We start from the raw sequence: 16,359 nt of genomic DNA, 5'->3' as shown, positions 1-16,359 counted from the left end.
TGTTCTCTTACCGGAAATGAATTGTCTCTGTTCAGTCTGCGACCTTGTCAGTTTGACGGGAGGGCTACCAGGGCACCACAGCAAGAGAGTCTAAGGAGTCTAAGGGGTGTTGTCAGCTGGACTTCTGAGTTGAACTTCATTTACACTTAAGTAAATCAGAGCCTTAAACTGATTTGAAATTTTAAACTGACTTGTCTACTTACTGTGTTATGGTGTGGCTTAAAACAAAGCAGCTGAAAGTGTTCTGTGCTAATGCCATATTTCTATAAAGGGTATAATTGGTTTCCCACTTCCTGAGCTTTTATCTTAAGAAACATGGAAATACTATAGGGCACTACTGCATGTGTGTTTTGCTAAACAGCTTCGAATTTCTGTGTGTATATGACCGAATAAAATCATGTTGTTTATCTTAGAGGAAAAAAAAACCCTCCTGTGAGATCGAAAGCGTTTTCTTTTCTTTACCTTGTTTATGAATTTCCCCCCTTTTCCTCTTGAAGGAATGATCGGTGATTTCCAATTTGCAGAATAGTCCAGGTTTTTGATCCTTCTGATCCTACTATTACACAGTATTTCCTGAGGAAATACCTGTGCAGTAGCAGGGACCCTGCTCGGTGTTTTAATTGAACTGAGTTGAAGCAGCAGCCTAACAACATTTCTGGCATACAAAGGTATTATGTATATTTCTTATCTTTTATTTTGGATATGGATAGAAAAAAATATCAGTGTTTTTTTTAGTGCTTCTAATGCATCCTCTTAAATAAAAAATGCTAAAGAGAGTACTTTCTGTACTTTGAGCCCATGAGGGACATGAGTATGAATGTAGACTACTACTATTGTACCTTTCCACAAGTACAGGTATAGCTACACAAAGGTTGAGAATGATCTTCACATTCTCAAAGATAAGGTTTTGTAATAAATAAATTATTAAACACTGGCACTGAAATTTTACAATATAAAATATTGCAAAAAGAAGCATTTAGAATTGTAACAGGTTGTATTCAGAATGATAAATAGAATTGTTTGAGTTTGGATTGCTCAGTCCTCCAAATCCAGTTAGCTTCAACATGTTTTTTTAAAATCAAAAAACCTTCACAATGCAAAAGTTATAAGACTTGCCATTTAACATTTCACTGTTTCACCCCTGATATTCGGCACAGTTCATAAATAAATGTCCACATTCAAGGCATGTTTGATCAATCCATCTTAACATATACCCTTGTTCTGTAAACATTATAATCCTCAGTGAACATAAAATTCAAGACTGACACAGATAACACTCATCGTCTGCACAGCTCTCTATAGCAGAGGGTCAATGGTCATGTGGATCTGGTCTCTGTTGCGTCTGCTGCCATTGGAACTGAGGTACAGCTCCTCCTTGCGGCACAGGAAATGTCGGGCCAGGATCTTCCGGAAGGTGTTCCTGAAGTCCTGGATGCGGTACGCATAGATGATGGGGTTGACTGCCGAGTTGGCGTGAGACAGAATTATGGCCACGTACATGACAACATCCGGCTTCTCCAGCTCCTTGTAAAACAGGGTGAGGCAGTTGAGGATGTGGACGGGCAGCCAGCAGAGAGCGAACAGTCCTACGATGATCGAGAGGGATTTTGCTGCCCGGATCTCCTTTTGCAGCAGCCCATGGTGATGGTTATCCCCGTTGCCCACGCACTTGAGCTCAATCTGTCTCAGCTGCTTTCTGGCCACAGTGAATATCTTCATGTAGATGCCCAGCATGATGAGCAGTGGCAGCAGCACACACACAAAGAAATTAAAGTAGACCATGTAGTGCATGTCCACCACACTTTCAAAGAAGCATTGCAGTTTGCAACTCCACAGTAAGTCTCCTCCATTGCTTGAACCCTGCAGAAGGCCAGCGTTTGTAGTATTGTCCGCTCCAGAGCTTCTGTTTCTGCAACTGGAGTACTTTAAGTTCCAGCCAAAGAAGGGGATGAGACCAATGACAAAGGAGAGGATCCATAAAATAGCAATGATCTCTCTGGCAGTCTTCCCTGTCATTAACTCCTTGTACCTAGAGAAAACACAGCAGTGGTTACTGTCTTAATAATGTTCCCAATGTGGATGTTTTGGACATGTGTCACTCTCATGTGACAAAAGTTTGACTTTATCCCAGATATAACACAACAAATCCAAAAAAAACACAGCTATGCTAAAAAGGATTTGAATAATTGAGAAAAACAAAAGTTTATTGTTGCTTTTTCTGTCAGGTACCTGTATTTATTTAAACTATTTTATGATGTTAATATTTGTTTAAGACTGCCATGACTGCCAGTCCCAAACCTGGATAAAATGGGAATGTTACGGCACAAAGGGCATCCGGTGTAAAAGCTCCTGCGCTGTGGCGAACCCTGAAGGGACAAGCTGAAAGCTGTTGACAATATTTGTTTACGATGAACAATTACAAATCAGGTCCACCGCAAAAAAGTTTCTAACCAACAAAAAAAAAACCCCACACATGCATCTGATCCCCCTTTTACGACCTGTGGCCAAATATGAAACATTTGCTTAAACTAATAAAATGTCAAGCATTCAAGCATGTCAGCTTCAGACTTGTGCTTCAGTAGCTTTGTTAGAGTCCAAATAAAAAGCATGTAAATATTCAACTAAAACTGTATTTAAAAGTGTCACGACTCTAACATTGCTCCTAGTGGTGAGGCTGGGAGCATTATAGTTCATTATTTGTGTGTGTGAATGAAACCCAAAAGCTACAGAGCTTTTGTTAAAAACACCATAAAATTTGTTTATATAAGGAAATGTTATGTTTGTGCTCAACTGGTTTGAGCACACAAAACTCCTGTGAATAATGCTTAGGTCAATTTATTGGACTTTTATCTTCGCACCCTGGCATGTGGAGGATCTACTTTTCAGACTGTGTAGCAAATGGAAACTACCCACTCAGTTCAATTTAAACAACCAAGCAAATTGTAGACATAAAAAGATTAACGGCTAAAGCCTTTAGCTATTGATCCTCCCCTGCATGTCAAGTTTGCTAGTAATGTTAATACAATATGATGTTGATTTTTGTACAGACAAAAATCTATAAAAATATTGTACACACAAACATACACACACAATTGAGTTACCCCCATATTACTTTCCAAGTAATTTCCAGGTAATGATGGTCTAATACTGACAGGCCATTTTATTGTTACCCCTGAGCATATTGTCGGTTGAAAAATGAAAGCAGTCTGCCACTGTCTCAACATCTCACATCCTGTTTCATGTACTTTTATAAGACATATGACTTAAAAAAAATCACTCATATCTAACTGGAGGTGTGAAAACACTGACTGTATTGTTGTATTATATATATGTGTGAAACACAGAGCAGTAGTTTCACAGACCATACCAGCAGAGCACTGATAGATGGAGGGAGGAGGAGAGACACTGAAATTTGGTTTTCTGTCTTTGCTTCATACTATTTACAATTTGCACCAATTGAGTGTATGTCTTGCTTAGCTGTCGCCTGACTTACATAGGATATGAAATTATTTATAGCAGGTGCACAGGGTCTGCAAATGGAGCTGCATGAACTGTCACCCTGACTGTCCCCATCATGTGAACAGCGCCTGAAGCAAAATGAGCTCTTTCCTCAAAGTGAATCAGGCGAGCAAACACATGGTAATGACTCATATGCATGCTGACAAACATACACACACAAAAGCCAGTCAGAGCTGGGGGTGCCACAAATAATTCATCTGACCTCTAGAGCTGCACAGTCCACAATCAACCCGAATCAGTGCTTAAAATGAGACATTTGCAGTAATTAGTTAATGATGGAAAAATCATTAGTGAATGATTAATAAACACTTTTATACATTAATCTGCTGCCTTATTAACAAACCAATTGCCAAGTTATTGTTCACTCACTCACATGCTCATACGTCAGTGTAATCAGTCTTCCTGTCCACAGAGGACAGGAGAAATGGGTCTGTGAGTTTCACATAATTAATCTTCAGATAGGATCTGTTTCTTGCTAGTATGGGCTGGATATACACTTGTTCTCTGAATGTAAGCATGGTTATGTGAGGTTTGTTAAAAAATGTGAACTTAACCTTGAACCAACACAGCATAACCTGCAGTCAGTCTCCTGTGCTGACCACAACACTCTCCTTGTACACAGTTTGCTTCTCACAACCTTTAACAAAAGCATCAGAACAATCAGACATATTGCTGGAAATGGACGGAGAATGCAGATCTGTGCAGACACAGACAGTATCACAGACTATCACAATTAGCCAGAGAATAAGATCAACGGAGGAAATGGATATTCTATTTCAGGAAGAACCGTCCACCTTGTGTGCAGAAAATCATCTGTGGTCAATGAATGAGACACTATCAACATTATTTGTACATAATTTGTTTAGAAATTAATTATAATGTAGTCTGTCACAATTGTAAATGCATCCTAGTGTTTACACAGGTCATACAACAGGTGTTTTACACAAGTTTATTGATATGTTGAGTTCGGATAGAAGGAGACATTATCAGGCCACACATTCAAAACACTTGTTGTTGGATAACTAATATATGCAATTACCTCATCCCCAACAAGACTGACAGAGCTGAGAGTGAAGCTATGGGGGAAGTGGCTTCACACATGCCACTGTGTGGCAGGAAGTTGATGCGCTTAAAGCTGAGCTTTCAGAAACAAAGATTTGCTACTAAAATGTAAGTCATGGTACTGGAATGACTTCTTAATCATTAGCCAAGTCCAACTCTGAAAGGCTGATCACAGCCTCTGTATTCGAATAGTTATAACAATACCAACTCTCAATTATTCATCAGTGATGTGCGAGCCCAGCCTCACCCTGAAATGCCCTCCAGGAAAGTAATAATAAAGCACTCAGAGGGGAGGAGAGGAAGCTTCAGAGCTCACAGTGACCTGCGCACGTTCCTCACGTTCCTGCTCTTCCCCCTTTTCCTCTCCATCTTCTTCTCCCCCTTTCTGTCAGTCACAAGTATAGCAGGCTGCCCTGGGTCCATTTCCCAGAGGGTCCATCTCCTGCACGTTGTTTCCCACTCTGTCTTTCTGTCTTTGGAGGCAGGAACGGGCGAGCGTCTGAATGGATTAGTTCTGGCAATGACGACAGGATGCTGGCCTCTATCTTTGTTTTGCTTTCTTCTCCTGCTCCACTCTCCACACAGCTCTTCTCTTCTCCCTATCGCCCTGCTTCCGCCTGGGGCCACAGACCTTTGCTAGGCCACACACACACTAAATGTTCACAATGTCCACTGTCTGCAGCTCCACTTAAAATACAATATAACAGGTGACCATTGACAAGACAATGGGACTTTATAATTCACCCAGGCTGCCTGTGTGTATGCAAATATAGCTGGACAGAATTTGCAATTATAAATTTTATTAGTGAGTATCTCTTAAAAAAATACATGTTAACCTGTGGTGAAGTAGAGTAGGAAATAAAACGTTTGAATTTGTATAGTCTTCACGCACTGATGAAAATGTGCTCATGCAAGAAGAGCTTTGACAGGAGAAGGAAAAGTAAATACACTGTAATCTCTGTAAATCTTTACGTGGAAGAAAAACTTGATATTTGTATTAGTGATAATAATACTTCCCATTACAGCAATAATGCAAACAAAACCTCCAGACAGTGATAATAAGGGGATTAATCTTCATTCCCTTCTAGTTCAACAGGCTGTGTAAAACATCCAAACACATTCGAGTTCTTGGGTAGCAGGTGACGGGCCGACCTGAGTGAAGAAGTAGGGAACCAATAACCGCGCAAGAGCTCACTGAATGTTGTATGAAAATGTTTAGGTCTTTATCTAATCTATTTATATAAAACCAGTTTTGTGCCAAGAAAACACTAAACCATGAAGTATTTGCTAACATTTTACATTACAGCCTCCATATATCATTATAGGCTACTACACTGACAAAGAGCCAATTCCTGCACATAACCCACCATAAAACTGTAACACGCACACTACACACACACACACACACATATACATCAGTGGACCTTACAGTAGCTGGTAAGACTAGTTTGTTATGTTTGGACAGCAGCAGGATTAGTCTAAGCTAAATGTCTCCCGGCTGTACTGTAGCTTCATATTTAGGGCACAGGTGTGAACAAAAGTGTGAATCTCCCAAACTGTTAAACTATAGGTATAAATGAGGTGTTTTTGATGAGCTGAATCTTAGCACTTATTAATCACACACAGCTGACACCCAGTCAAGTCATTACTCTACTCCAAACCAAAATAAAAGACATTTTCATGTTATCACACTGACATAATTGTGCTCTAGTCTCCTCTGCTGTGGTTTGTCTGCACCTCACTGAAGGTCTGAGGATGATGTATCCCTGACTGGGTGTCTGCATCTTGATGCATATTTCCAGCTGGAACCTGTTTTGCCAACTGATCACACACGGATCAGCTGTTTGAAGTCCAGCCATCCACAGTGTGTTGTCATGTTCTTTGACTTTAATACTGCTTTAATTTTTTTTTGTTTACAAAAATAAAGCAGTCTTTACACTAAGTATGGTTATGTATTACTGCTACTACCTGCTAACAAGTGCTGAAACAAACAAATGTCCAATAATATAAGGACACTGAAATCTGCTGAATCCACTGAGGCAATATTATGTCCAACCTCCCTGTGTAACGCGCTGCTGGTGTGGGCGCGGATGATTCTTTGTGGTCTGTGATGTGCTAAAGGTGGATTCAAAGCTTCAACAGGACACAGGAACAAAATAGCCATAGGCTCATTTTCTGAGAAATCAGGGAAGACGGGTGCTTGAGGAAAGCAGTGAGTGGGTGTGCAGCTTTCTCTTCTCATGGGGTTTAAAACATCTGTCTCTGGCCTTTCTCTTCCAATACAACCATCTGTGAAAACACTTTTATCTCAAAGAAAATCACAGCCCCAAAGGGCTGCAAACACAAACGTACGCACACGTACACACTACCCATCCCTGTAGACATGTAATTTGCTTTTGCTGATCATATTATCTGATGTGTGTCAGGCTGGGACCTGGACTTTCACAGAAAACATTGGAACGTCATGGTAAAAACTTTTTACAAGTGCCGCCCATTTACTGGCAATTACAGTCTGTGTTTTCTCTATGAAGAGGTAGAACGAGGAGCCTTAGGTTTGGTTTCCATCCGTGGGTCAGAAATAGAAGCACAAATGGGCAAATGGGGATTTTACAAGTCGCTTGGTTGGTGGCAGACAACTTCATACCAGACCAGTGTCAAACTGTCCTTGCTTGCCAGTGTTTGAGTGTAATGGAAATGACAGCATGTCACAGCCAAACAGCCTCTCAGCACGAACGGTCCTAAAAATCAAATCCAGTGCCCACAACATTCACACTGCAGTGAATGTTAGCTTCTAAAAAGCAAAACAAGCCTCGGACAGGACGAAATGCCAAGTCTACCACCTAGAGACAGACAATTCCCGTCTGATAATACAGACTGTTTGCTTCACCTGATGGAAATATTGAGCAGCATGGCACTGTCTCCTCCCGTTCTGCTTTCTCAGGCAGACATGCTGAGGATGCACAGTACATCTCTGTGTCCCCTGCTACAGGTTCCATAGAAGTGTACTAATCACAGTTACAATTATTATAAACTATAACAGTTATCTCTGTTTCTCTTTCTCTGTGTGTGTGTGTGTGTGTGTATATATATATATATATACACACACACACACACATACATACATACACATATATAGATACACATATAGTCTATATATGTATATGTATATATATGTATGTATAGAGATAATAGGCAGATAGACACAGATTAACTAAAGTATTCATAGCTTTCCATAAAATAAAGAAACAACTACCTTAAAAGTGACAAATTATACAATTCTAAGAAATTAATAAGTCAAGTTTTTCCTTTACATTTTAATACAAAAAGCTTGTTTCCGTTTATTACTTCTGTCAGTTTTAAGTTATTTCAGCCAAATAAAATCTCTCTCTCTCGCTCTCACTCTCTCTCTTTATATATATAATTAAAAACAGACACATTTATGCAAACTTTAAAAATTATTAAACATTTATTCACACTTTTATTAATAAGTTAACTATTTATTAAGTCACTTTACAAGTATTTACTTTTTTTTTACTCTGTCTCTAACACCAGATTTATGTGCTGAATAATGTGTTGAAATATTTAATCTTATCTTTTGGAGTTTGAATATTAACCATTCTATTATAACTAAGTATAAATCTCCAGGAGATCATTGAGCTGATACTGATCTTCCAGCTCATGAAGTCAATTATTTTCCACAAAGAATACATGAGAACATTTAAAAGCTTTTTCCATTTACCAGAAGCTGTTATAGAAAGTCAGAATGAAAGGAAGTGGGCATTTTTCTCTTTATTTAGCACATTGTAATAACAAGACATTAAACAGAGCTAATTTTAATTAAAGTTACAGTCCTGTTTACAGATGGCTAACTGCTTTACAAACTGGGGTCAAAGGACTAAAAGGGTCAGAGAGGTCCTCTAAAGGACCTGAATTCACTTTGATTTAATCAGATACATCAAAGCAAAAAGAGAGGCAGCTGTTCTAAAGTTTGCACTATTATTTTCACACTTTCCTCACAGTGATCTTAAATATTGGAGGACAAAAACAGCTTAAACCACGCACACTCACCTTAGAGGGATTTTGACGGCCAGGTATCTATCAATAGCAATGGCAAGAAGACTGAAGATGGAGCTCTGTGTCAGCACCAAGACAAAACACGCCAAGAAGAGGCATCCATAGAAGTCCAGATGAATGCCGATGCTGATGGTTATGGCAAAAGGGATGGCGAGGCAACCGACCAGAATATCAGCCACAGCCAGGGACACCAAGAAGTAGTTGGTGGCGTTCTTCAAAGTGCTGTTGATCGCGACAGCCCAGCAAACCAGTATGTTGCCGGATATGGAGAGAACAGCAATTACTACTTCAATCACGATATAGAACGTACTCATCGCAGCAAAGTGTGGGAAAGGACTGAAACCTGCAGGCTGTTCACGGAGAGAAGTGGCACCAACACCAGGGATTCTACCCCCACAGGAGTAACAAAGTATTTCTACTGTAATCCAGGAATATTCCACAAGTGTGAGCTGCAGAACCGACCATCTGATGAAAAAGGGGAAACGGGATTTACGTTAAATGCATATTTTTTTACTATACCTGTAGCGCAATCCCTGCGTAATAGTGCATTGTTCCGCCACCCATGCAGCTTAAGGTTTCCCATAAAACACATATGAAGTCACTGAAAAGTGTTTTCGCTCACCTTAACGAACCTGTACATCGTCTCTGGATGTTTTCAAGTCAGCAAAAACTGATACGTAGGTCTGAGGCGCGAGCGGAGAGTCACGCAACTTCGCCGCGACAGCAGTTTTGAAGTGAAGGGTGCAACGCGACGACGCACACTCACACATGCACGCACACACACACAAACAATTTGAGAGAGAAGCCACGCCCCAAACCCCACATACATCGCGCGCGCGCACGCTGTGAGTGAGTGTGTGTGTGTGCATGTGCCAATTAAACGTCATCCAATGACATCAAAACGTGCTTTTCATTTAATGAAAACGCGGTCTGTGCGTTACAGCGCGCACACACATACACGCACACACTCGTCGAATATGGGATTTTGTCCTTCGTAAGACTCGGCGGAAGTTAGTGATAAAAAACTCAATTTAAACACACTTAACTTTTTTTTGCAGTGTTGCTGCAATAGCGATTTCCTTCCGTATCTGGGTGACGCAGATGCGTGAGCTGAGCTCAGCAAATTCAAGTAATGTTTATATATATATATAAATGACTTTTAACGTGACAGCAGTTTTTTTTTTATTTTAATGAAGGGTGTGGTCGCATGCTGAACACTAAAGTCTGGTCACTAAAGTTTACTGGACAGACCCTGTTAAAGTTACCCATTCCAGGCTTTGTCTGATCAAACTTTAATTCTCATTAGACTTTCATTGCACTCAGACCATTTCAGGCATCTATAGGGTGGTGTAATAGTAAAAGATCAGGGCTGTGAGAAACAGAAAACCCTTTTCCACTGAGTGTTCACACATTCCTAGATGCTTTACAACCTTGGCATAGAGCTTTAATGGGCACAGTGGAAAAGTAGCTCACCCTGCAGCACACATGGATCCACTTAAAATACCCTAAAAAGTTGATGCTGTCACAGAGTGGCTTTTTAAAAAAAATGACTCAAACTGACCATCTCTGTGCATAATTATTAGATTAAAAAAAAAAATTGAATAATTAAAAAAAGGACAATCCTTTATTGAGAGATATTCATACAGCGGGCCTCCAAGTCTGACATGTGTAAATAGAAAACTGCATTCATTTCCGTCCACATTCTCACCTGTCAAAATGCATTTGTTGTAAATAAATAAATAGCAGATTTCTCTTCCAAAACATAACAATATCTCCATATGGAGGCTTGTCTAATTCATACAGAGAACATCCTTCGCTTCAAAATATTACGTGGCATGCGAAATATAGATATATATTTTGCAAAGCCGCTGCAGTACCATAGTTGAGCAAGTCTCGATGGGAAACATGAAGGAAGCACGGAAGAGTGTTTGATTCCATCAGTCCTTATTGCTGTAAACAATGCAAACATAGAGATCAATTTGTATTCATAAAAAATAGTTCTACAAAACTATTCAATAAAGGAGTGTTAAATCCTTTTCGTGTTGCATCACTGATGACAGCTACAGTTTGTCTAATTCCTATTTTTGGTGACAAACCAGGAAACACAATAAAAGCCAAAAATATAAAAGCTTCAGTTCAACTCAAACTAGTCACTTCAAAAATACTCTCTTGAATGCAAAACTCAAGCTCATACAAGTAGTGATCAGTTCTATTACCCCACATTTTAAGTAAACAGATCCAGTTTGTTTTACACACTAATGACGGCATGCTTTAAGCAGAAGTCACACTTTAGTTATACATACAGTCATACATTAGGAAATGACACTGTATTTGGATCATCCATAGTCTTGTGTAAGTTGTGCGTTGGCAGAAGATTTGGCACAACTTTCATAGTTAGCAAATTAGTTTTAGAAAAGTGGTGGAAGCACATATCGACTGAGTTCAGAATCAACAGAAAAATTTAATCTGGAAAAAAAACCTGACAGTTCTACTGACAGTCAGGAAATCAGCATATCATCTAAATCTTCCAACTCTTTGTAAATCAGTATCAAAGGGTGAAATAAACTTGTTAGCAGATACCAGAATTGAATATTACTGTCTGTTTGTCTGCATTTGTCTGTGGATCCAGTGCTTAACAATTTAGTGTGTTTCCAACTGAATAAAACTTTATTTGAACCTTGGGTCTCAGCACTGACAGTCAACAAAATGGCAGAAAACAGCAATTTTGTGACACAGGTTTCTCTAGAACAGAGGGGTCCCTGCTAATATGTTAAACACTAAGCAGGAGACGGGTTTAAGTTGCACTGCTGGGCCTGTCTGGAGGGTTAATGTAATGTTGACAGATGGGGCAAAAAAAGTGCTGCAGTGACTCCAATGTTTATTAGGCTCCAGCCTCTCTTCCTCACCGGTCAGGTCTCAAAGTACTTGTAGATCTGAGAGACGTACTGCATGACGCTCTGCCAGTCAGGTCTGTCGGTCTTCATCAGCTCCTCAATGTCCTGTTTGAAACAGAGACGGGTGAACAGTGATTTAGGATTTCAGTGTGGGTGGGAACATTTTAGGGTTGGTGAAACGTCCAAAATTTACAAACAGCAGCCTGGAGAAGGCTGATCATACAATGGTGAAGCAATAAAAATGGAGCATCCATCCTGTTTAATTAAAACTGCTTCAATAGTGTCTAATAGTCGTTTTTTGGTTTTATGTAGATATTGACTTTATTCTTTAAATGCAGCTTGTTAGTATTAATAATGTTAGGTCGTTTTAAATAAAACATCTGCCGAAACTTTAAATGATTTTCAAAATTCCAGCATGCAGCATCTGCAAAATGTCATCACATTAGAAAGACAGACAAACCAAATGATATAATTCTTTTTCTGAAACAGTCGGCAAGTCAAATTAAAGGCAATCAAGATATTTCTGTGTATTTTCGGAGCAAAAGAAATCAAGAGTCCTGAACGGACAGATGTTGAAAGACATTTACATTTTGTCTTACATTTGAAAATATTTCTTTATTTACACACAACTGTCAATTTTGAAAGAGTGGTCAGTTCTAGAGAAGCAAGCCATCAGTAGGCTGAAAAAAGAAAAAAGAAAAGAAGAAAAACCCCTTTACAACAGTTGTTCAGCTCAAGAACGACCTCCAGGAGGTGGGTGCATCTGTATCAAAGTTAATAATCAAGAAAAGGCCAAACCAGGACAACTACAAAGGGTTTACCACAAGATGTAAACAACTGGTAAGCTGCCAAAACATGTAAAAAGAAAAGCCTGTACATATCTGGGATAAACATACTAAAGACTGAATGATGGGAAGAGTTCGGAGAAAGGTGAAAGAGAGTACTATCTGAAGCTATCACCTCATCTGTGAAGGATAATACAGGTACTGGAATGTTGTGGGCTTGTCTGTCTGCCAAAGGATCTGGTTCGCTTCCATTAATTGATGATGTGATTGCTGACAAAATCAGCAGGATGAATTCTGAAGTGGTTAGGTTTATATTATCTGCTCAGGTTCAGCCAAATGCAGACAGATTATGACCTGAAGCATACTGGCAAAGGTAACTAAGACATTTTTATAAAAGCAAAAACTGTTTCATGTTGTGCAGTGGCAATGTCAGTAAGTCCCCTGAGTTAAATCTAATCAGCAGAGCAACAGCCAAAATCCCAGACAGTGAGTGACTGCAAAGAAGTTGCAACCAAGTGTTAAAACTAACAACTGAAGTTTTACTTAGATTATCATAATGTTTTTCAGGGCCAGACATTGGGATGTTAGTTCGTAGAATATTTTTGTCAAAACCCTTAAATTCAAACTAACAATCGACAATAAAAGCACATGTTGATAGTTACCTGCGATGGGCTTTTTAGGACAAATGAACAAATTATGTTTTTTGCCTTTCAGACGATGCACTTAACATACATTACTACAACCTTAGCAAACTCTGTCTCTGATCAGTTTTGTACTCTGCAGGGCAGAGACATCCAGTGATGAATCGTAGTGAATCAGGTTTTCACATGACTCCCCATCGAGCGAGCCTCACAGCAGCTCCTATTATCTCCGATTTAGAGTCACCTCTGCGATGTCTCAACCTCCTTATGGGTGGATGATCAACGACTCTTTGTGCTGTGTTTTATTTATGCACCAGATAGGGAAAGAGTGAGAAACAATATATGGAAGTTTGTCAGCAAAGACTAGGAAGAGCTGTGGCAGTTGGGATACCATAATTTATTTGTTTACAGCATTTTTAAGTCACTGACATGGGAACTAGTCAGCGTTTAATCTAGCAACCACAACCACGTAATGGAGAATTAATATAACAAAAAACGTGAACTGTGATCTCAGTCAAACATTTTTGCATTGTTTACTTCCTCGCTAAGCTCCAGCCGGTTCTAAAAGATTTGAAGTGAATAAGCTGCAACACAGAGCTGTGTATTTTTAAAGCAATCTCAGACCAATTATTTGTGTTGGTGTGTTGTTTTTTGTTCTTCTTTTTTTTTTTACATAGTTGTTTATTTTGTTGTTGTTTTTTTTACACAGAATAAAAATCAAACTACATTCATGTGTTTTATCATGTTTCATCCGGAGTGCAGATAGATAACACCAATGATGGACGAGAGGAGACCACAGCAGTATAACCTTCACACGTCTCAGCTATTTTGCAAACATTTCTAGCATTTTTTAAATGATTAAAATGCTGCCAGTATGTGCAATACCAATAGAAGATCTGAATTTTTGCAGCAGATTATTCCACCAAATCCAGTCCTAGATTTCTGTTTGTCTTACTAGTTGGCAAAACTGTTTACTGTCCACAGTCTTGGCAGTGGCAGTGATACTGGCAGTGATACACATATTTATATCAAAATAAAAAAGCAAGAAAGCATAACAAACCCAATGTGTGTGATAAAGATGTGTTATTATGATCAACAGCTCCTGGCTTCTACAATCTGAATGCATTTAAGTGACTGTTTTAAATAAGACAAATGAATCAAAATCTGTGACAGTTTAATGAGAATCGCCCAGCACACAAGGGTTCACCTAATCAATTGCTCCTGTCAATCTATTCTGATCAAACCACCGCACAGAGTAATCTAATATTTAACTAAGCAATAAATAAAGCCCCTTCTCCCCTTCTAACTTTTAATATGATTTATTGTTTTGTCATGAATATTTAATGTTATTGAGAAATATTTGATTCCTTTAAAACCATCCAGAAGCTTTGAGGGACAATCCATTGCAATATTGCAATTTTGCTTTTTTTACTCCGAAAAGATAGTTTGACAGTTTGGAAACTCTGGACGCTCATATGCTTTGCAGAGACTAATGAGGATCTCTCAGCGTCTTGTTGCCATCACAATGTCACTCAAAGTAGAAATAGTCCAGTGTGTTACACTTCATAAAACCACAACTTTTTATTTTATTTTTAGGTTTATTACCCATGCTTACAACATGAGTCGTAGTGGATTTCCATTCAGTTGATCAGTGTATATGTTAACACCCAACACAAGTGTACTGGATGCAGTCAACCTTATACCTGCTACACTTCAACTGGCAAAGTTATCAGCAATGCTAGGAAATTCATGTTGAGCATATTAGCCTTTACGTCTTATTAAATGCTGTTATTGTTATTGCTGCATCAGTTGTTACCAATAACCAATAATATTTACTAATTCTTAAACTTTTGACTTTCTGGAAAGTGAATATTTTACTCCTCTTTTGACTAAGCCAACCATCTCCAGGATTTAGCTTCATTGGCAAGATAATGTGCAGAAGTGAGAGAACCATCAATTTCTTGTCTAAATCTCTGCAACAACGCCACTAATTGTATTTTGGAAGTATCAAGCAGTTCCTTTAAGGCACAAACAGTTTACTCTAGAGTTTCTACCATTACTTATTGCACTAATCCGCAAAATAACATTGAAAGTAACTTTGTTTATGCCATAGCAAAACATGATCACAAAGTCTAAATACTTCAGAACAGCTGGTTGTTACTCAACCATTTCGGAGGAAGGCAGCTAATGATTTCACAAACTGACTACAAAAAATAATCAACGGCAAATTATACCTCAAATACATATTAGATTACTTTTTCTCTTAAAGCAATGTGTTGCAGCTTTCCAGCGTACAGTTCTAGAACACAGGCTTGTGGGACACCAGCAATAAATGATATGATGGAGTTAAGACGGTCAGGAGTGCAAATAGTTTTGGGTCATGTCTGTTCTGAGGCTTCACATGCTGAAAGTTTAGCAAATCAAAGTGCACTGTTTCAATTTGACTAATCAGAGGTTCCTTCGTGTGTTATCTGTGTGTTTTTGTGTGTGTGTGAGGTCCGTGGCAGCTCAACTCACTAGGGAGGGTTTGATGCCAATGCTCTCGGCGGCCTGAAAAGCCAGAGTCAGATTCCGGACCTGAGGAAAAAACAAACCATTTGGTGTTGAGACACTGGTAAACTCCCAGCACCCTGTTTTTGTATAACACCACACATGGAGGTCCAAACAGCTACAATAAGCCCAGCAATACTTTTATAAAGTCTCAAAACCCAAGAGACAGTCTAAAGCATCTGTAAGCCTTTGCTTGTTTGTGTGCATATTTGAGAGTCTTATAATATCCGCTATGCTTGTTTGATATGTGTAAAGCTACACTGGCCAAAATCTTTCTGTAAAAACAAACCTGTCTGTGAGCACAATAACCATCCCCATGAATTAATATTTAGCGTATGAGACTGTGGAGTTTTATGCAATTAACTCACTACAGATGTATTGCAACTTAAGAGTGAAATACAAACTGTCCCTTTAAGTCAGCAATTAATAAAATAAACTCAGGTCACCTACAATATTTTCAGGTTTACCCAGTCTCTTTTATCTTGAAGTTCAATTTTTGTCTGCCTTTTGAATCGTGTCACTGACACTCACAAGCACTTCAGTCGTCATATTAACTCCCTCTAGACATCAGTTCAGTGAGAGGGATGAATTATTAAATGATGATTTCTTAATAATTAGATAAATAGATTTCTTAGCTCTGCCATGCTCTTCTGTGTGAAAGAATGAATATTTCAACCAATAAGGTTGTTTTCTGAAGAAAGATTATGATAAAGGGTGAAAGAGGGCAGCAATGGGATTACTGGAATGACAGATTATACTCGAAAGAGGTTGGGTGTTTGGGCCTCGGGGAAAGTCACTCAGCGAGAGTTATTAAAGCCACCACGCGTCTATTAA

The 16,359-nt window shown here is 39.0% G+C and overlaps 2 protein-coding genes across 11 annotated transcripts in view; both read right to left on the bottom strand.

Annotated features, from left to right (window-relative positions):
• Nucleotides 1-402: 402 nt before the first annotated feature.
• adora2b (adenosine A2b receptor) lies at nt 403-9,474 on the bottom strand. The gene is made up of 3 exons (XM_067494819.1): nt 9,278-9,474; nt 8,650-9,120; nt 403-2,029 (listed from the first exon to the last, which is right to left on the bottom strand). The coding sequence occupies exons 2-3, from the start codon at nt 8,967-8,969 to the stop codon at nt 1,297-1,299; spliced, it is 1,053 nt and encodes a 350-aa protein (XP_067350920.1). The 5' UTR covers nt 8,970-9,120; nt 9,278-9,474; the 3' UTR covers nt 403-1,296.
• A 783-nt stretch (nt 9,475-10,257) lies between these two features.
• The window catches only part of specc1 (sperm antigen with calponin homology and coiled-coil domains 1), a 66,718-nt gene continuing 60,616 nt past the window's right edge, over nt 10,258-16,359 (bottom strand). For 9 of the 10 annotated variants that reach the window (XM_067494813.1, XM_067494814.1, XM_067494809.1 and 6 more), the window contains 2 exons: nt 15,493-15,552; nt 10,258-11,654 (listed from right to left, as the gene is read on the bottom strand). In XM_067494813.1, coding sequence (XP_067350914.1) covers nt 11,565-11,654; nt 15,493-15,552 — 150 coding nt within the window. In that variant the 3' untranslated portion in view covers nt 10,258-11,564. The remainder of the gene's footprint in view (nt 11,655-15,492; nt 15,553-16,359) is intronic. The other variant, XM_067494810.1, reaches the window with a different exon arrangement.

The sequence above is a fragment of the Channa argus genome, chromosome 24 (assembly GCF_033026475.1).
Source record: "Channa argus isolate prfri chromosome 24, Channa argus male v1.0, whole genome shotgun sequence".
NCBI lineage: Eukaryota > Metazoa > Chordata > Actinopteri > Anabantiformes > Channidae > Channa > Channa argus.
The sequence above is the reverse complement of the archived record's forward strand: the minus strand, read 5'-3'. Positions and strand labels throughout refer to the sequence as shown.

Bases quoted from the DNA above. Each gene is read 5' to 3' on its own strand.
- adora2b (XM_067494819.1), bottom strand. From the start codon at position 8,969: ATGAGTACGTTCTATATCGTGATTGAAGTAGTAATTGCTGTTCTCTCC. The intron at 2,030-8,649 runs GTGAGTGTGCGT...TGTTTTCTCTAG, and splicing joins GCCGTCAAAATCCCTCTAAG to GTACAAGGAGTTAATGACAG.